At 46.0% G+C, this 19,734-nt stretch overlaps 2 protein-coding genes across 18 annotated transcripts in view; both read left to right on the top strand.

Moving 5' to 3' along the window:
• Positions 1–81: 81 nt before the first annotated feature.
• On the top strand, positions 82–8,362 carry ADPRH (ADP-ribosylarginine hydrolase). Of its 2 annotated transcripts, none has more exons than XM_077884103.1 (5): positions 82–160; positions 1,313–1,437; positions 2,601–2,926; positions 3,715–4,075; positions 5,630–8,362. In XM_077884103.1, exons 3-5 carry the CDS (start codon positions 2,614–2,616, stop codon positions 6,042–6,044), a joined length of 1,089 nt encoding a protein of 362 aa, XP_077740229.1. In that variant the 5' UTR covers positions 82–160; positions 1,313–1,437; positions 2,601–2,613; the 3' UTR covers positions 6,045–8,362. The 2 variants fall into 2 exon arrangements, with proteins under 2 accessions (XP_077740229.1, XP_077740230.1); XM_077884104.1 differs by lacking the exon at positions 82–160 and adding an exon at positions 257–417.
• Positions 3,737–19,734, top strand: part of PLA1A (phospholipase A1 member A) — a 40,178-nt gene continuing 24,180 nt past the window's right edge. For 14 of the 16 annotated variants that reach the window (XM_077884091.1, XM_077884090.1, XM_077884087.1 and 11 more), the window contains exons 1-4: positions 3,737–3,875; positions 9,710–9,849; positions 13,891–14,048; positions 17,900–18,088. In XM_077884091.1, the coding sequence (XP_077740217.1) occupies positions 18,016–18,088 (73 nt within the window). In that variant the 5' untranslated portion in view covers positions 3,737–3,875; positions 9,710–9,849; positions 13,891–14,048; positions 17,900–18,015. Of the gene's footprint in view, positions 3,876–9,709; positions 9,850–13,890; positions 14,049–17,762; positions 18,089–19,734 lie in introns of those variants that run through there. The other 2 variants (XM_077884088.1, XM_077884089.1) reach the window with 2 other exon arrangements.

The following is a 19,734-nucleotide window of genomic DNA, read 5'->3' as shown; positions in this document are numbered from 1 at the left end:
CGGGGCCCGGCGCTCGCCACGGTCCGTGGGCTCTGCGCTCCCGAGTGCGCCTGCGCGGCCCCGCCCCCGGCCCCGCCCAGGCCCCGCCCCCGGCCCGCCCCGCGCCTGCGCGCCTTCTGCGCACCCGGCCCCTCGCGCGCGCCTCCGCACCTGCCGTCAGGTAACCCCTCCCCGCCGTCCTCCGCCTCCGCGGGCGCTCCCCACCCCCGCTCCCTCCCGGAGGTGCCGCGGCCGCTCTGCCCTCCTTCCCCCGCCACCTCCGCCGCCCCCTGCCCGCGACCGCGTCCCCACCGCCGCCTTCAAAAAAAAAAAAAAAAAAAAAAAAAAAGCGAGGGCTGCCGGGGAGCAGCTGCCAGGCCTTAGTGTTGAAGTTTTGAATGTATTTGGATGTGCAGTTCGGGGCCAAGGATGCAGACGGTAGGAGGGAGTTGAAGGGAGCACGGCGTCCTGGAGGCGGGAGGCTGAGAGCCGCCGCGCGAGGGCGGAGAGAGAATTTCCGAGGACAGAGGTGGCCTCGTCCCCCCGCCCTCGCTCGCAGCTCGGAAGAAGCCCGCGTTCAGACGGAGCCGGGAGGGACTGCGGAGGAGGAGCCCCGACGGGGGGGGGGATGCAGGGGGGTAGGAGTTGGTCCTTAGAGCGACTAGGGGCAGCCGGGCGGCCCAGCGGTTAGCGCCGCCTGCAGCCCGGGGCGTGACCCTGGGGACCCGGGGTCCAGCCCCGCGTCGGGCTCCCTGCGTGGAGCCTGCTTCTCCCTCTGCCTGGGTCTCTGCCTCTCTCTCTGTGTCTCTCATGAATGAATAAATAAAATCTTAAAAAAAGACAAAAAAAAAAAACACAAAAAAAAACAACTAGGCTTGGGACGGCTGGGTGGCGCAGTGGTTAAGGATCCCCCTTCAACTCAGCGTCCTGATACCGAATTCCGCGTTGGGCGCCCTGCAAAATAAATAAATAAATAAATATCTTTTAAAAAATAATAATAAATAAAAATCTTAAAAAAAAAAAAAAAACAACTAAGCTTGGTCTCCGAAGGTCGCAGCGCAGGATGGGAGCTCCTACTCTTTTTTTTTTTTTTTTTTTTTTTTTACAGACGGGGAAATCAAGGTCCTGAGTGGGGTGGCTTGTTCACAGTCGTGTACCTGATTCTTGGCAGAGCCAAGAAGTCGAGTTCCTAGGCATCCTTTTGTAAATGATAAAATATGATAAAATAACGTTTTACAAATCTCCTTTGTAGGTCAAGAAAGTCAGCAGCATCAGTAACTTGAGTTTGGTGTGCTCAACCAGTCTTTTTTTTTTTTTTTTTTTTTTCAACCAGTCTTCATCATTCCTTCTTCTCCCAGTGCTTGCCAGCCTGCCCTCCCTGGCCCACGGCAGTGCCGCTGGAGAGGGACTTCTGGAAGCCTTGGGACTTGACCTTAACCCAGAATAAATAGGGTTTTGGTAAGTGGAGGGGAGGAAGAGCGTGGTGGGGGGTTCCTGGAAAGAGCTTGAGCTCAGGAGAAGGTGAGCAAGCCCAGCTGCAGTGGGCGGTTAAGAGGGCCTGGCCTGTGCAAGGGAAGTAGGTGGGTAGAATTGGTGACCAGCGTGGAGGGCTCTGAACATGAATGCAGCAGGCAGTAGGGCATAAGGGAGAATTGGAAATGCACCTGTGGGAAAACCAGCACTTTACCAGGTATTAGATTCATGGAGGGAATATTAGCCGAGATCCCAAGACATTTAGCAGGAAGACCAGATTAAAATATAGCTGTTGCCAGGAAGGCCGTGGGGAGAAAGGATTCTAGTTCCATAACAGAAGAATCTTTTCCCCTGGTTGTGTATGAGTAATAAAAGCGGTGCTTACTGTGTACTAAGCACTGTTGTAAGTGCTTTACAAACATTCCTTATTTCTCACAACAAACCAATGAGGTTGTTACCATTTTGTCACCATTTTCAAGATGTTGAGGCTGAGGCACAAAGGGGTTGCCCAAGGTGAGTAGATCTCTGCTGAGGAGAGGTGGCATGCAATCAGAAGATTCGAGTCCCAGTCCCTCCAGCACTGGCTGTGTGATTACCCTCTGAACCTCAGTTTTCTTATCTGGGAAGTAGGTATTGTAATTCCTGCCTCCTGTGGAGGCAGAGAATGTGCAGATACTTTGCAAACCGTGCATTGTGGTGCTGGTGGAAAGTACTACCATTTAATAAACAAGGGGTGCCCTTCCAAGGCCAAATCCCAACCAACAAGAGAAAATGACAAACTTGATTTGACTTGCCGAATTGAATGGGCTTGCTGCTCACAGAGAGGCAAAGATGGAGTCATAGTTAAAATCGTTGGCTGTGGAGTCAGAAGGACCTAGAATGGGAATCCCAGCCCTGCCACTTGTTAGCTCTGTGACCCAAGGCAAGGCACATAACGTTTCTGATACTGCATTATCTCGATGATCCTCAATGTACTCAGATGTAAAATGGGTCTAATATGTTTCCCCCTAGAGCAGTTGCGAGGATTAAATGAGATGCACCTAATATATTGCCTACAAGTAGTGAGTGCTCAGTAACATGTAGATGGGGCCATTATATCTTCTGACTTTTCTTTTCCTTATCCCCTGTGTGTCTTAATATTCCCGCAGAGACAGCCTCACCATGTGTGAAGGACTGATGGAGAGGTATGTGGCTGCCATGGTGCTGAGTGCAGCTGGAGATGCCTTGGGGTACTTCAACGGGAAGTGGGAGTTTCTCCGGGATGGGGAAAAGATTCACCAGCAGCTGGCCCAGCTTGGTGGGCTGGACGCCATAGATGTGGAGAGGTGGAGAGTCAGTGATGACACAGTGATGCACCTGGCCACCGCAGAAGCTCTTGTGGAGGCTGGCAAAGTCTCGGATTTGGCTCAGTTGTATTCTCTACTTGCTAAGCATTACCAAGACTGTATGGAAGACATGGATGGCCGGGCACCAGGTGAGTGCAGCCATTGGAGGTCACGAGAGGGGGGAAAATAAAGCAGGCCCAAGGTAGTCCTTAAATATGTTTATTGAAATTTAAATATCAAGGAGACAGTTATTTTTGGTAGATGTGATAGAAATAGAAACAACCTAAATGTCCTGTAATTTATTTAATCATGGTGACGTGTTCATAGCCATTTAAAATTATGCAGGTAAGAATTTACTGATATGGAAAGATGTTGTAGGTAAAAAAAAATGAGGATTACAAAGGGCACCCAAAGGCACCTTGTTGCTCTGGACCCATTGCTCCTTTTCTGAGCCTGGTATTCGTCACTCTCGAACCTGCAGCCTCTTTCTGGGCATTCAGGATCTCCAATGGTCAAGTTCTCCTTGGGTTCTCTAAAGGCTTGGGCTCAGAGTCTGATGGTTTTGGTGGGGCCACTAACTAGCTGGTTAAGTGCTTCTGAGCAAGGTTCTTAAGCTCTGAGCCTTAGCTTAGTTGTTTAAGAAAAGACAGTAATTTGTTAAACCTACCTTTTTGAGTTACTGTGTGGTCTCAGTAATAACTGATAAAGATTCCAAGACTCTCTATATGAATCTGATTCTTTTATCATCAGTCTTATCATACTAGGGGTTATATAGAAAGTATGGAACAGTGTTGGCTTGGGGTTTGGAGGCATTCATCATATTTTGGGGCTTTCCCTTTCCATCAGAGAAACTTTAGAGACTGAGCTTGGTTCTTTCCTCCTGCTGGGGCCTTTCCTTTGGTTATACCGAAACTCTGCTCTACCTGACTCTTCCCAGGGTGTGCTTCAGTGCAGAATGCCATGGTGCTGAAGCCAGATGAGGCCAATGGCTGGAGGATTCCCTTTAACAGCCATGAGGGTGGCTGCGGGGCTGCCATGCGTGCCATGTGCATCGGTCTCAGATTCCCTCACCACAGCCAGCTGGGCACACTGATCCAGGTGAGCATCGAGAGTGGCAGGATGACCCACCACCACCCTACAGGCTACCTGGGAGCCCTTGTTTCTGCTCTTTTTACAGCCTATGCTGTGAACGGCAAACCTCCCAGGCAATGGGGAAAAGAACTGATGGAGGTGCTACCAGAAGCTAAAAAGTACATTATCCAATCAGGCTACTTTTTGGAGAAGAATCTTCAACACTGGTAAGTTGGTAGGTGCACGCTCCTGCTAAACAATGATTGAATCTGGGGGCACCTGGGTGTCTCGGTCAGTTAAGCATCTGCCTTCGGCTCAGGTCATGATCTTAGGGTCCTGGGATCGAGCCCCTCATCACATTGGGCTCCCTGCTCAGCGGGGAGCCTGCTTCTCCCTCTGCTTCCCCTCCCCTGCTCATGCTTTCTCTCTCATGCCTTCTTTATCTAAAATATATGAATAAAATCTTTAAAAAAAATAGATGTTTGATTCTGAGTTTCATGCACATGTAAGCTTAAGTAGCCATCTTGGTTCTCATGATCCATTTTTGCTATCTGCTGTGCCCAGCACCACACCCCACATCCCCGCCCCACCACCTGCTAAGGATTTCAAGTTTAATGCCAGCAGTGATTGCCACCAAGTAACCAGTGAAGACCTCGATGAGTAGTACCTGCAGCTCTTCTCTGTTGTGTAGGGATCCTGTTCTGTATTCTAACCTTCTATAACTTTTGTGGTTATCTTATACTGCTGTAAACTTTCCTGCTTATTTCCTGGAACTTGTTTTTTCGGTGTTGCCATGACACATGTTTTGAAATACTTGATTACAGTGCCCAAGAAATAGATTTTTTTTACTAGTTAGTTAAAAGTAGTAAAGCCACAACTTCCCTTTTTGGTGAGTTCACGTCACATCACCCTTCTTAGAATAAAAAGGTCCAGAAGCTTTCTACTGACATCACCTGTGGTTGTGATGTTCCAAGGTTCTATCTTGAAAAAACAATACAAGTATATAAGGAGATGATATGCTAATTAGCTTTACCATAGTAATGTATTTACTATGCCTCTATATGCTGCCTGTATTATATCATCATGTTGTATGCCTTAAACATATACAAGTTTTGTTAAGAAAATAAAGTGTATGCCTTGGTTGGCTAAGCATCTGCCTTCTGTTGGCTAAGCATCTGCCTTCTGTTCAGTTCTTGATCCCAGAGTCCTGGGATCAGGTCCCACGTTGGGTTTCCTGCTCAGTGGGGAGCCTGCTTCTGCCTCATTCTGTGCCTGAAGCTCCCCCTGCTTTTATGCTCTCTCTGTCAAATAAATAAATGAAAAAGAAAAGAAAGAAAGAAGGGGTTCTGGGCAGGTCAGTCAGATAAGCTTCTAACTGTTGATCTCTGTTCCAGTTTTAATCTCAGGGTTGTAAGTTCAGGTCCCATGCATTGAGCTCCAGAGAGGGAAACAGAGAGAGAGAGAAAGAAAATAAGTTGAATGATGACACTTGACACTATTCTCAAATCAGGAAAAATAGGCCTTCATTTCTCACATTTAACTTCCTGTGTATCCTTTATTTAACAACAGTATCAGTGCCTTGATTATACAAAACCTTGGCAAAAATTTATTGAACAAGTCCCACTTAGAGCTCATTCTGAGTTTTTCATATGATTTTGATGTTAGTACAAGAAGCTGAAGTCATCTTGGAATTTGCCTTGTTCACACATCTATCTGGTACCTTCCCTGATGGCTTTCAAAGTTATTTTTTCAATTGACTGTAGAATTTTTCCTTCCTACAGGTCCTACTTCCAAGACCAATGGGAAAAATACCTAAAACTTAGAGGGATTTTGGATGGCAGATCAGCCCCCACCTTCCCCAAGCCCTTTGATGTGAAGGAGAGGGATCAGTTCTATACCTCCGTGAGCTACTCTGGCTGGGGTGGCAGCAGTGGACACGATGCCCCCATGATTGCCTACGATGCCATCCTGGCTGCAGGAGACTCCTGGAAGGAGCTCGCCCACCGTGCCTTTTTCCACGGTGGAGACAGTGATTCTACAGCTGCTATTGCGGGCTGCTGGTGGGGAGTGATGTATGGTCTGAAAGGAGTGAACCCCTCCAACTATGAGAAACTAGAATACAGAAACCGGCTGGAAAAGACAGCCAGGGCTTTGTATTCTCTGGGGTCAAAGGAAGATACCGTAATTGCCCTTTAGGGAGATGTGATGTCATTTCTTGTGGTTTTTCCTCTTGTGTGGTCCAGTTTCTTTTCGCTTTTTTCCAAAGTCAAGAGTTTTAAGCTTGTACTCCAGGAATTTTGAGATGACATGTCCCTTGAACACCTGAAGCTCGTCTTTCCAGATTCATCCTGTTCCCGCCAAATTTGACCCTCTTTTCTACCCTGAAAAATCTTGAGCTCAGTTGACAGGGTCCTCGTCCTCCCAAACTAGAAGTCTTGTAGTCTCATATTTGAGTCTTCATGTTCATCGTCTAAACTTTCACTAAATTTTTTCTGTTTGTTTCAGGTTGAGTCCCCCAAAAGTGGACTCTGTGAGATAAAGATTTAAGTACAAGTAGTTTATTGGGGAGGTGATTCCAGGAAGCAGAGATAGGAGAATGGGGAAGTGAGAGATAAGGAGGTGGGGGGAAGCCAGTACAAGGTGCATTACTGAGCATGTTACCACTCTGGGCAGTTGGGACTTAGTCTATCTGGGTTTTCTGTGTAGGCCACTCCCCAGAGTTGTCCCACTTGAAAGGCAAGCAAACCTGAGGTGTTTATCTGCCATCTTCCATCTGATAGTGGTTGAGGACCATTCCTAGGGATGCCAGCTATCCGGTTCTTCTTGGCTTGCCTCTTGTGCAAGCCAAACACAGATGTCTTCAAGAAAAGACTCCGAGATGCTTGCAGTGGCAAGCTGTACAGTGCATGGGAACAGTAAGGGTGATTATATGGGGTCCCAATGTCATCTGCCAATGGTTATACCTCCTAAATATCCTTTACATCTACTACCTCTTTTACCTTCTTGCACCAGCCGTTTTTCAGCTGATTTCTGCAGTCCAGGCTACTCAGGTCTGGGGAGGTGCTGCTCCTAGCTGCACTCTGTACATTACTGGCTGCAACTCTTAATGCATTACCAGTTTTACTGTTTGCTTGTCTTTCTTCTCCTCTAGACACAACCTCGCACAGTGCCTGGGAACACGGGTGCCTGATTAGGTACCTAACCAGTGTATAATAAATGAATGTTAATTAACCTGTCTGGCGCCTTAACTTGCCTTTCTTCTTGCACTCCAGAGTTACCTTTACAAATAACCAATCAATCATGTTGAACTTCTACTCATGTTCTACCCAGTGAATACTCACCCCCTTCATTTCCTGGTGCTCTTCCCCTTGCACTTTGACTCGGTAGATTCTTATTCATCCTTCAAAGCCCAGCTCGGGTAGATCCTTCTAGGTGAAATCTGCTGAGTGTTCGGGCACTTGGCCACTTTCTCCTTGTACGCCTATAGCCTTCTGTCTCCAGCTCCACCACCACGCTGATCCTGTCATGTGGTAACCATTGAGTGTCTTCTGAGGACAATCTCAGGTTCCTTGTGAGGACTCATTTATTCTCTTTGTGGCCCGGCCCATGGGAGACATTCAAGTAAGCATTTACTTTGGAGGTTCATCAAGTAGTGTGGCTGTGAATGCTTTCAGCATGCAGTTCCACATCTGTTTCAGACCCCTGCCACTTCATGGCTGCTCAGAGTAACCTGCAATGCACTGTGAGAGATGGAGAGTCTGCTGCTTTAGCCATGCACAGGTGTGAACTTCCACAAGACAAAGCTCTCACCTCTGTATTTCCAGCAGGATTCCAGCAAAGGCATGCAATTTATAATTTTATATGTAAGAGGAGAAGGAAATTCCAAAGTTCATTTTATGGCTCAAAAAACTTTTTTATGTATTTATATATTTCAGAAAACAAACGTTTTAAATATTATGATATGAAAACATTCTTCAGTAAGACAACCAACTGGAGTTGGAGACTTTCAAGGGTGCTGGGCTGCAATTCACAGAACAATAATAACTTCTTAAATTTGGGTGTCTTAAAGATTCTTTTGTGTAAATATGCTGAGGACAGCTTTAGAATAATAGAAAACATAGTATATACATTTTTACACAAGATTCCTGAGCAGAAGATGTAAGTTGGAGACCCTCATGACTACTTTCAATTTCCTAGTTGGTAAGAACTGACTTTATAGCACAGAATAGTAGGTGCATTCTGCAGATGTAAGAAAAAAGGAAACATTTCTCCTTGTCTTTCTGAGGTTTCTTTTCCCAATAGTTAGGTGCCTGCACTTTCAAGGTGGAACACGAGAATTCTCTTAGCACTGACCAAACAACAGACCTGAGATGCTTAAACCTTACAGTTAGCAAAGAGCAGAAGAGAATTTTAACAAGTGGAATATGAAACATGACCTGTTTTATCTCTGTACCTGGTTTGGTAACTTGTTTGAATTTATTGAGAAACAAACATAAAATTTTATTTTTTCTCCAGCCACTGCCTTCAGAGTGCTCTGTTGAAGCTGCTTTTCCTGTTCCTTAGCAGATCACATAGTGTTTGGTCTTTTGGTGGAGGGGTGGGGGGTGGGGAGCATAGTAAAATCCCAGTCCAATATTTTTTTAAAATTTCAGCATCACTGAAGCATAATTGCCTATAAAGTTGTAAGATTTTTAAAGTTTGCTGATTTAAAGTATGGTGATTTGATGTACATACACATTATGGAAAGACTCCCCCCATCTGGTTAATGAAAACATCATCACTGCACATAGTTATCTTTTGGAGGGGGTGGACAGTGAGAACATTTAATTTCAACTCTCAGCATATTTCAGTTATATAATAGTGTTATCAACTGTCCTCATCCTGTTATACCTCAGGTCCTCAAACCTTATTGATCTTACAGCTGAAAGTCTGTACCCTTTTACCAACCTCTCCCTATTTCCCCACCTCCCAGTCCCTGGCAACCACTTTCCTACTCTGTTTCTATGAGTTTGACCTTTTTTGTTTTTGTTTTGTTTTGTTTTGAAGATTCCCCATATAAGTGATGCCATGCAGTATTTTCATTTTTTTTTTTCTGTCTGGCTGTTTCACTTAGCATAATTCCCTAAAGTCTATCCCTGTTGTCACAAATGGCTAGATTTCCTTCTTTCTCATAGCTGGATGATACTGCGTTGTGTGTGTGTATATATCACATCTTCTTTATTCATCTGTTGACACTTAGATTGTTCCCATATCTTGGCTATTGTGGATAATGCTACAGTGAACATGGAAGTGGAAACCCTTTGAGACCCTGTTTTGATTTCCTTTGGATTTCTTTTTTAAAATAATTCATTCATTTATTTGAGAGAGAGAGAGAGAAAGCGCACAAGCCGGGGGAGGGGCAGAGAGACAAGCAGACTCCCTGCTGAGTGGGGAGACCGGTATGGGGCTCAATCTAGGACACTGAGATCATGACCTGAGTATAAGATGCCTGACTGAGCCACCCAGGTGCCCCTGATTTCCTTTGGATTTCTACCTAGAAGTGGGAATCCCACTCCAGTTTTATCAATTCTAGAACTTTAATGTGATGCCATCCTTCCCACCACTGTTCCTGGGCCCAAGGAACTTAGAGAAGAAATGGGGACATTCCTCTTGTCCCTTTACTGGGCTCCTTGCTCCTCCCCAGTGTTGCCTCGAGACCCTTCTCATTGGTGGAGCACTGGTAGGAAAGGCTCAAGACAACTGTCTTTCTAGGGGGTCACTCAGCCCAAGGGAAACTTGTCCTTCCTGCTCACATCCAGCAGTGGGAGTGCAGGCTTCCCACCTGCTGCTATCTTACATTGCCCCCTCAATGTCTCAAATAGGCCCTGAGACATCCAACTCAGAAAGAGATAGATGCCAGTGTGACCTTGATGTGGTCATCTTCAATCTCAGCTGGTAGGCCCTCCCTCACTGGCTCGTGAAGGATAAGAAAAAGCACCACCTCTCCGACCCCTTCAAGAAGGTAAGGGAGATGCTCCACAGAAGTGTAACTCTCTTTATTTTTCATTCAAATCACTAGTTTTTAGCTGGGGGAGGTGAGGGAAGGGAGGTCTGATAATAGAGTCATTGTGCTAGCTCCTAAATCCTATGGGATTTGTCTTTGCAAGTCTTCCCAGTCCCTTTAGAATGTAGTGGAGGAGGTAGGAGGGGGAGGAGAGGGGGGCCTAAGCATTTGTTATTTCCCAGGTAGGATTTCAGCTACAACCAGAGACACTAGAGAAAGACACTAGAGATGCCTCAGGCTATATTTGCTCTGAGATTCTCTTTCTTCATCACAGGCACACTTCAAAAAGAGTTCAAACTTTCAGATTCTTTCTTCTCAAACCTCAAAACCTTGTCTTCAGACTTTATTCCCAACTGGTGACCTTGCTTTGCTATCTCTCTCAGAAAGGAGAGGTAACCAGAAAAGAACAATTGCACACACACCTCACCACCTCTGCCCACCCACCTGCATCTGGCTCATGGTCTCCACCTTTGCTCCTGACTCTGAGTATGTGTGTGTGTGTGTGTGTGTGTGTGTGTGTGTGTGTGTGTAGAAGGAGGAAGAATGAGAATGAACTGATGGAAGAGATGATAAACTTATTATATGCATGTTAAAGTAAATTAGAAAATGACCTGATTAAAAAAAAGGAAAATGATCTGATGCACAGTATGAATTTATCATGTTTATCAAGTTAATCTGTGTACTAAAACAGGCAACAGGTCATGTGTAACATTACAGGAATTAAAGATATATTTTTGACCTATATGATGGTCATTCACTTTCTTTGTTATCTAAGGTTGCTAGATTTGTCTAGAAGTCTTGGCAATATTTTTTTTAAGATCTGCAAAATTAGCTTTGACCTAATCCAGCCTTCTTCAAGCTTCTTCAGCCACCATATTCTCTATTTACTCCCCTCCCTAACCTCTCAAGGGCATATTTTTTTGAGACAACCACATTGCTATGGGAAGTGTGGGGAAGGAATGGAGATTCTGAGGATTTCACAACCAGCCAGCCTACTGGATCAGTTCCTCAAGGAATGGCTGCTGGAGTCTGGTTAGGAATCCAGGGATCATCCAGATAGGGCATAGTGGGGAGCCTTGCCATCATTTGTCATCTTTAGGGTTTGGGGGTTGGAAGAAGTGACATCTAGGGAGTAGGGTAGACTCTTTCCATTTGGAGAAGGAAAAAGAAGAGGAGGAAGAAAGAGCTGCTCTATGTCAGATAGTTCACCACAACCCACCAACAGATGAAGAAATGGCTCCAAGAAGCTGCCATCTTTCCAAAGTCACACGTCTAGGGTGAGAAGGAGATGGGGTTTAAACCCAGGCCGTGTGTCTTCAGTCCTATCACACTACAGCTATTAGCTGTCATTAGAAAGTTTTCCTTAGACAAAGCCAAAATTAAACCCAAGAGTTACACGGGTGATGGTAGAAGCCTGTGCCCTCTGTTTACCTTCCCACAACTATGAGAAGTCAGGACTTCAAATGTGGATTCGGATGCAAGGGTAGGGAGCGGCGGAATGGGGCCCAGGTCAGGCTGTGAGATGGACAGAGTCTCCACTCTCCTCCCAGCATCCCTTCCCTCCTCAGAGAGCCTTCTCTTGCTCTGACACCGAAGACACTCCAGCCAATGCCTAGGCCATGATTGGGACTTCTCTCTCCATACTGTGCTTGGTCACGCCTGCCCCACTTAAGGTTCCTCCTTTACCTTTTTGTGTCTTAGTATCATCATTTATTCAGGCAGGGCAGTCAGGCAAGTGTCCTCTCTCAGGGTCTCTGGGCTCGGTGCCCATGGACTTCCAACTCTAACGTCCAAAGAACATGAGTCAAAAATTACGTTGTCTGAAGATTGGGAAAGAATCCAAGAAAGAATCCTATGGTTTCTCCTGAGCTACAGAGCTGCAGATAGAGCTTTGTGCTGTGAAGAGAGGGCCATGCTTCAAACCAGTGTTTTCCATCATTTTGGATGGTCTATGGGCAACCATCCCAACCCACCCCGCCCCTGTTGCTAATGCCATCAGCTGGAGGTGACCCAGTCTGCTTGTCAGACCACTTCTGGGGCTCGTTATGTTTTCTTTTATTTTATTTTTTTATTTTTTTTTTAAATTTTTATTTATTTTATTTATTTATGATAGTCATCAGAGAGAGAGAGAGAGAGAGGCAGAGACACAGGCAGAAGGAGAAGCAGGCTCCATGCACCGGGAGCCCGATGTGGGATTCGATCCTGGGTCTCCAGGATTGCGCCCTGGGCCAAAGGCAGGCGCCAAACCGCTGCGCCACCCAGGGATCCCCGTTATGTTTTCTTTTAATACAAATCATCCTACTAAAGTACATTTATTAAAGTTTACTTAAGTGAAAACTTGAAAGACATGTAAGACATGGTGTTAAGTGGACATGAAAAGAATAGGGAAAGTGGAACTGAATGAAATTGGGAAACATGGCCTTCATCAAACAAATGAATCTTCAGCAAGATGATTTCTACTGAAGACTGCTCTAGTGAAGGTGACATTTTGGGCTGAGATGTGGCTTTCTGGTGTCCCTCATTTCATACCAGCCCTGAATCTAGGAAAGTGGGAAGAAGGCACTCTCCGAAGGCATGCATTTTTTTTCCTTCTTGTGGGAACATGGTAATCAGACCTAAGAAAAGGCACATTCTGTGCCATTTTGCAGAAAGACCTGCTGCTGAAACCTGGCTCTGCCCCTGGACATGATAGTTACCTCTCTGAGCCTCAGGTTGCTGAGGGCTAATGTACATTTGGGCTAATAAGGCCTCCCTTGAAGGCTGTGGTGAGGGTACGACTAGGTGTGAGATAATAGAAAATATGTATATTGGTCTGTGTCCTTGGGCCAGAGTTCCCCAAAACCCCTGTGATTTTCTACATTATAAGAGTACTAGGAGCATCTGTAGTTCTAATATTTGGTCTCTGACCCCAGGTCTTGACACAGGGCTCCTGAAACCCTTATAAATTTTGGGGTGATACGAGTGTTTTTGTTCTAATGAAGTCACTCTGAATGGGTTCCTGGATGGCTTCTGGATGAGGGCTGGTCACTAGCAAGATCATCCATGATTGGAAGCTTGGGTTTTTCAGCCCTGCCCCCCCCCTACATTCTCTTGAAGGGAGAGGGGCTGAAAATGGAGTTAGTGATTGAGCATGCCTACATGATGAAGTTTCCATAAAATCCCCAAAGAAGAGGGCTTGGAGAGCCCTAAGTTGGGGGCTGGTGAACCCATGGAGGTGCTGGGGGACTGGCATGCCCAGGTAGGGCATGGAAGCCCTGCATTCTTTCTCTACATACCTCGCCATAGGCATCTCTTCCATCTGGATGTTCATCTGCCTCCTTTTATAGTAAAGTGGTAAACGTTAAGTAAACAGATTTCCTGAGTGCTGTGAGTTGCTCTAGCAAATTGATCAAACCCAGAGAGGGAGTCATGGGAACCTCCAGTTTAAAGCCAATTAGTCAGAAGCACAAGTAATAACACACACAGAAGCAATTGGCATCTGAAGTGGGGAGTATCATCTTGTAGGGGTGAACCCTCATGGGGCTGAACATATCTCTAGGTAGATAGTGTCAAAGTTGAGTTAAATTGTAGGACACCCAGCTGGTGTTGCAGAGAATTGCTTCGTGGCAGAAAATCCCACACGTCTAGTCTCTGCAGTACCATGAGTGTAGCAGTTGTGTGAGGAAAGGAGACACACAGGAGGAAAAATTTTTTCTGAAACACTAAGCAACCTATGAGTCATTGTAGTGGATAAGGACATGGTCACTGGTGGCAGTTTTTCAGATTCAAAAACTTGTTCCACAGCTTATTAGCTTTGGGCAAATGATTTAACTTCACTCTGCCTCTCTTCCCACATGTGTAAAATGGGACCAGTAATAGTACCTTTTCTGTGGAATTGTTTTATGGGTCACATAGATAGTACCTGGCATCGTAAGCACTCAAACAGAAGGGTGGAAGGAGATGTGTCAAGGATATAGAGAATACATTTTAAAATATTTCTTGGTGTTTCCTTTCCATCAGCCTGTCATGAAATGGAGACCCAGGGAAGATCCCAGATGGACCACTCATAGCCATTTCCTTCCACCACTTGGAAGACACAACCCAGGGGGACCCTGGAGCTTCCAGCCTTCTCGTACAACCTCCCTGCAGTACTGCACACCCAGTGATAAGCCCTTGAGGTTCACAAATAATTTTGCTTTGAAGTTAGGGGATCTAAGGAAACAAACATGAAACCATAGAATTTTAGTATCAAACTGTCATTTAAAAAACTACAATTAAAAAAAAAAAACACTACAATTTTCAGTCGCTCTCAACACTCGAGACTTGGAAACACCTATGGAGTACACACTTCTCCATTCTGGAAAACCACATGTGGCCTTTTGCCCGGGCAAATGTAAAGCAGGCTCTACCTTTTCTTCCCCAGAAAAACAGAGACAGAGCAGAGATGGTATTAAAATTAAAGCAAAATTATGTGGTTTGGGGCACAAGGGGCATGAAATATTCTTCCTCCATAAGTATATCGATTGTTCTATGCTCATACATTCTGGCTTGTTCTGAGAAGAGGGTGTGTGTGTGTGTGTGTGTGTGTGTGTGTGTGCTTGTGCCTGTGGATGCAATATTCACTTCAGATTGGAATGGAACCTGGCAAAACATTGGACTTCCCAAAAATTGAGTAGGATGGGGCTTGAGCCATTTTGAGTTGGGCACTAAAATTTCACAAGATAGCCTATCTAATGGGATTTTATGCAACCTTTAAGAAAAAAAAGAACGAGGCAGGTGTAAAGTATTTTGTTGAGTGTGAAAAGCAAGGTACAGAAGGGTTTGTGTAGAGGTTCAGTAAGTGGGTAAAAAATTTCCAAAAGGATGAGATCGAATATATGTAGAGGAATATGCAAGAAAACGCTAACAATGACTGCCTTCTGCTGGGCCTGCAAGTGGCAGGGGTGAAGGTCATTTGCTATTTATTTATTTATTTATTTATTTATTTATTTATGTTTTTTTATTTAATATTTATACCACATGGTTTTGTGCTTGATTTTTAAGAAAGCCATATACATGTACAACTACTAAAAAACACACTTTGAAAATCAATGTGACTTCATTTTGTAGTCCTAAGCTGGTGAGGCCTAGAAATATTTCCTAGAATGAGTCCCTACTGGTTATGATATTAGTTCATAGGCCTGCGCCCCACCCCCCAGCGAAGGCAGTGATGCCACAGACACGTGCGGACACACAAACACAAGTAATTAAAGGGATAGTCCCATATGGAACTGTCAGCTAGGGATCCTGCCAGGAGGCGAGAAAGCTGGCAATCTGAACTGGGAACAGGCAGACAAGGAAGGCTGAAGGGGATTCAGTGGACTCCAGGGTGGCAGCCTAGAGGCCTCCCTCTCCTCTCTCCAGTCCCTCCCTCCTTTTCCTCTTCTCTCTCTGTCTCTCTCATTTTTTTTCCAAACAAATATTTAGTGAGCACCTATTGTATGCCAGACGGTGTTCTAAGTGCTGAGCATGTAGCAGGGGACTCTGGGTACCGAACACACATCCTTGGACTCTTGTTTGCTGCCTCGTGTTCTTGGATCCCAGGCAAATGAAGCCATCTGACTGCACGAGACAATGCGGACCAAAGTGTTGTCTCAGCTCAGGCCCGTTGCCACTGCCCTCTCCAGACGAGCACACCCTACCAGATGTACCATGCCTTCTCCCTTAGCAAATATTGAGCACCAGCTGTGTGGCAGGCACTGTACTAGGCTCTAGGGATACCTCACTGAGCAAAAGACATGAGAATTTTGTCCTGAGGCTGACATTCTCCTTGAGGGAGACAGACCGTATACACTGATTATAATTGGTGTTCCCTCAGGGTCTCCTGATAGAAGGTCTCTATCCTCACCTTCAAAAATCTGCCACCACCACCCCCTTCCTTGGTCCCTTCCAGCTGTGCTCCCCATGCTGCTGGGCTCTTTGAGCTTCACGCTCATCTCTGGTAAAATGGAGATGACTGTAGGAAGAGTTAGCAGAAAACTAGTGATTCTAGCATGTGTACAATCCTCTGAGGAGCGTGCTGGGACTGCAGAGTCCTGGGCTCAACGCCAGAGATTCTCATTCAGTGCAGCTGGGTTCAGGTCTCCTGGATGAGGCTGAGGCTAGTGATCCTGCGTGGGAGCACTCCAACCCCACCTGAGGAGCACTGTTCTAGATGACAAAGGGGAGAGGGAAGGTGCTCTCTAAACGTCAGCTGTATTAATGTCGCTCCACAAGGAATACCGTGCTGGAATAACTGGAGTAACAGGCTTGACGTGCCAGCCTTGGAGGTGGTGTGAATGGCTATGAAAATGGAGCCCTCAATCTGCTGCTACAGAGAACCTAATCAATTGATGGTCCCAGTTGCTGCCTTTCTGGATCTACCCTCGTCTTTGTGTTGACAATGACCCCAGCTAGTGACTGAGCCGGGTAGAGATGCTCAGCCAAGTTCATTCCTATAAGACACAGGACTGCATTGACAAGAAATTTCAGTTTGAGGATTCCCCAGTTCCCTTGCCAGAACATTCCAGGAAATGAGGCAGTGCAAGACTGTTCCTATGCTTTCCTCTCTCCTTTCCCCTCTCCTTCACAGGTGTCAGGCCTGCATCACAGTCTAAGGGTTGTCTCTAACTTCTCTAGCTCCCCTTATCCTTGACACATGTTACCTCCAGTAAATCTCTTACATGTCTAGTCCCATCTCAGTATCTCTTCTCTGAGGACCGGGACTGCCACACCTGGCTGGTGTGTGACCCCAGAATAACCTTCAGTAGTGCCCTGTTTATCGCCCCCTTTCCTTCCTGGTGGCAGCAGTGCTTGGCCTGTGGGATCACATGCACAAAGGGAAGCAAGGGCTGCCCCCTCCAAAATCATTTTATCCTCACTTGGGTAGGTCTGGCATGGCCATGCTGGCATGGCACCCATGCCTCTCTGGGGGTCGTTACTGTCTGGTACATGTCAGACCATGGCCACTGGGGTTAGTTTGTCCTAACTCCACATGACCTTATGCAAGTTATTCAACCTCTCTATGCCCTACAGCTATACTCACCTCACAGAGCTATTGTCCAAGAGGTTTAGTACTGCCCTGTTGTCGCAGTGTGCTCGAAGGAGCGTTGGGCAAGTACCTTGCCTTCCCCTTTCTCCTGACCTGCTTAAAACTCGCTCCCTGTGGTTTCTATCACTCCTTTGGGTGAAGAGGCCATATGGTATACTGGAAACGCCCTGGTTCCAGGCCAGCCCAGTCACTTCTAGCAACGGGGTTTCTATAGGTCACTTTCTTTCACTACTGTTCAGTTCCTTTATTTGCAAATTTTAAGAAGTTGAACATCTCTTTTTAGAGGTTGGGCTTTACTTCTAGCTCCAAGAGTCTATGAAGGGATAGTACTCTCAGAGGCAAATGTCATATTCTTCTACACTTTCCTGTTAAATGTATACGAGACACGTATTGGTTCAGTTCTATTCTAGGCCCTGGGGATCCAAAACTGAAAGGGGGATGCCCGGGTGGCTCCATCTGCTTTTGGCTCAGGTCATGATCCCAGGGTTCTGGGCCTGGGCCCAAAGTCCTCCGAGCTCGCTGCTCAGTGGGGCGTCAGTTTCTTCCTCCCCCTCTGCTACTCCCCCGTCCCCTACTCATGTTCTCTCTCTCTCTCTCTCAAACAAAAATCAAAAACCCCCACAAAAAAACTGAAAGGAGATGGTCTTTGACCTGAAGTTGCTGAGTCTTCCTAGGGAGACAAACAAGTCCACAAATGATTCCAGTACGACGACGGTTTTGTCACCACCTAGAAGATGAAAGACTTCTGCCTCGATTTTTACTAACATTTTACAATAGGAAGTGGGAGAGGTACAGGAAATCATTTCCTGATGATGTTTGGCTCAGAGAGGAAGGACAATGTGTTTCAATGTCCCTTGCTTTAAAAAGAGAAAACAAAAGTGTACTTATTTTCATAGAGAAGAAGAAACCAAAAAACTGTGAAGGTTAAACAAATAGGGAGAGTTTATTTTTCTTCTGCAGGTCAAGAGGCCAGTTAATGATTACTGAGACCCAAGCGAGTATGTGGTGTCCAAAACTTCAAGAGGCCGGTTAGTAGTAGTCGGCTTCACCCCAGCTCTGGGACTTCCAGCTCAGCGATGCCCCCGGGCCTCAGGGAGAGACACTTCTGCTCGTGGGGGCTCCTTCTGTGGCTCAGCATTGGAAGTGCAGGTAATTCGGGAGCTCGGGCCTTGAGTGGCATTTCTTTCAGTCAGTGGTTCTGTTGCTTAAGCCATCTATTTATGCAGTGCTAACCTTTGGAAGGTCCCCTAAAAGCCCTCTCTTGAGATGAATTTAGAAGAGGGAGGAAAAAAACCCTACAATCATAAAGGGACTGATGACGACCAGGACACCTTCCCAAGTGTCTTGTTCTTGTCCTCTTTTCTCCAAAAGCTGCATTATAATCCTCTTTGCCCGGCACAAGCCAGGATGAACATCAGAAAACAAACCTTGTGATCCCTGGGTGGCGCAGCGGTTTGGCGCCTGCCTTTGGCCCAGGGTGCGATCCTGGAGACCCGGGATCGAATCCACGTCGGGCTCCCGGTGCATGGAGCCTGCTTCTCTCTCTGCCTGTGTCTCTGCCTCTCTCTCTCTCTGTGACTATCATAAATAAATTAAAAAAAAAAAAAAAGAAAACAAACCTTGATCGATTCCAAAATATGATTGACATCCACCCTAAAAATATCCACTGTGCCAAGATACATTTAACTTTAAAATTTAAAATTTCCTGACTAAAGAAGATTTTTGTCTCTGAGAAGAATAGATGTCCTTGCTAATCTGCCGACCCAAATCAAATTCAGGTTTGTCGTCTTCCCTGGGAGGACTACGATAGCTCATCCCTGCTAACCACAGATGACAGGATGGCCTTTAGAAAACATTCCCGCAGGTGCTACTTGCATCTTACCTTTCCCCAGGTAAAAAGTCCACCCACCACGCCTGCTGGTTTAATGTAGCAAATCTAAACACTCCTGTGGCCTGGAGGTTCTCCTGCTGGTGAAGATCCCTCTCCTCCAGGCACCGGTCCTCCCCTGTGGACCCCCTCACTCCCCAAGTTCCCCATAACAGGCCCCCATTCAGTTGTGTCACAAGACATTTAATTGTCCCTGCCCAGCTTTAGAATGTGTCAGTCCTTCTGCCTGGAGCTGCTCATGCCTTTTTGTTCATCTATGCTCCTCACACCTCCCAGAAAGTCTGCCAGCATTCTCCCTCTCTTGCAACACCTCCTGCCTCTACTCCACACCCTTAACTGCCCAGATGTTCAATGAGTAGGACAGCATTCACCTCCGGCATTGAAGGGTGGCTTTTAAAAGGTGCTGCTTAGCTGCATGGGTGCTTTCCCTTAAGCGCTTATTTGTGTGTGTGTATAAAACGGCCTCCTTATATCTTGTGTGTGAAATTCTTCCATATGAACATACATGGGACACCTGGGTGGCTCAGTGGTTTGGCACCTGCCTTTGGCCCAGGGCATGATCCGGAGTCCCTGGATCGAGTCCTGGGTCAGGCTCCCGGCATAGAGCCTGCTTCTCCCTCTGCCTGTGTGTCTCTGCCTCTCTCTCTCTGTCTCTCTCTCTATGTCTATCATAAATAAATGAATAATAATTAAAAAAAAAGAACATACACAGCTATCTTGTTATTTGAAATGGCTGTTCATACACAATATACTAGATCTGAAAGGATTTCTATCTTCTACGTTTTTGATAGACGTGGGAAATATTGCCCTGCAAAGAAGGTGTGACCATTTACTAGTAAGTATGCGAGCATGGCTGTTTCCCCACCTCTCAGCCAATGCTTTGTAGTATCAGACATTTTTCATATTG

This window comes from Canis aureus, chromosome 35 (genome assembly GCF_053574225.1).
Source record: "Canis aureus isolate CA01 chromosome 35, VMU_Caureus_v.1.0, whole genome shotgun sequence".
Classification (NCBI taxonomy): Eukaryota; Metazoa; Chordata; class Mammalia; order Carnivora; family Canidae; genus Canis; species Canis aureus.
The sequence above is the reverse complement of the archived record's forward strand: the minus strand, read 5'-3'. Positions and strand labels throughout refer to the sequence as shown.

Excerpts from the sequence above, each read along its gene's own strand:
- ADPRH (XM_077884103.1), top strand. The coding sequence starts at position 2,614 with ATGTGTGAAGGACTGATGGAGAGGTATGTGGCTGCCATGGTGCTGAGT. Across the intron at positions 2,927-3,714 it reads CATGGATGGCCGGGCACCAG|GGTGTGCTTCAGTGCAGAAT; the intron begins GTGAGTGCAGCC and ends GACTCTTCCCAG. Across the intron at positions 4,076-5,629 it reads GAGAAGAATCTTCAACACTG|GTCCTACTTCCAAGACCAAT; the intron begins GTAAGTTGGTAG and ends TCCTTCCTACAG.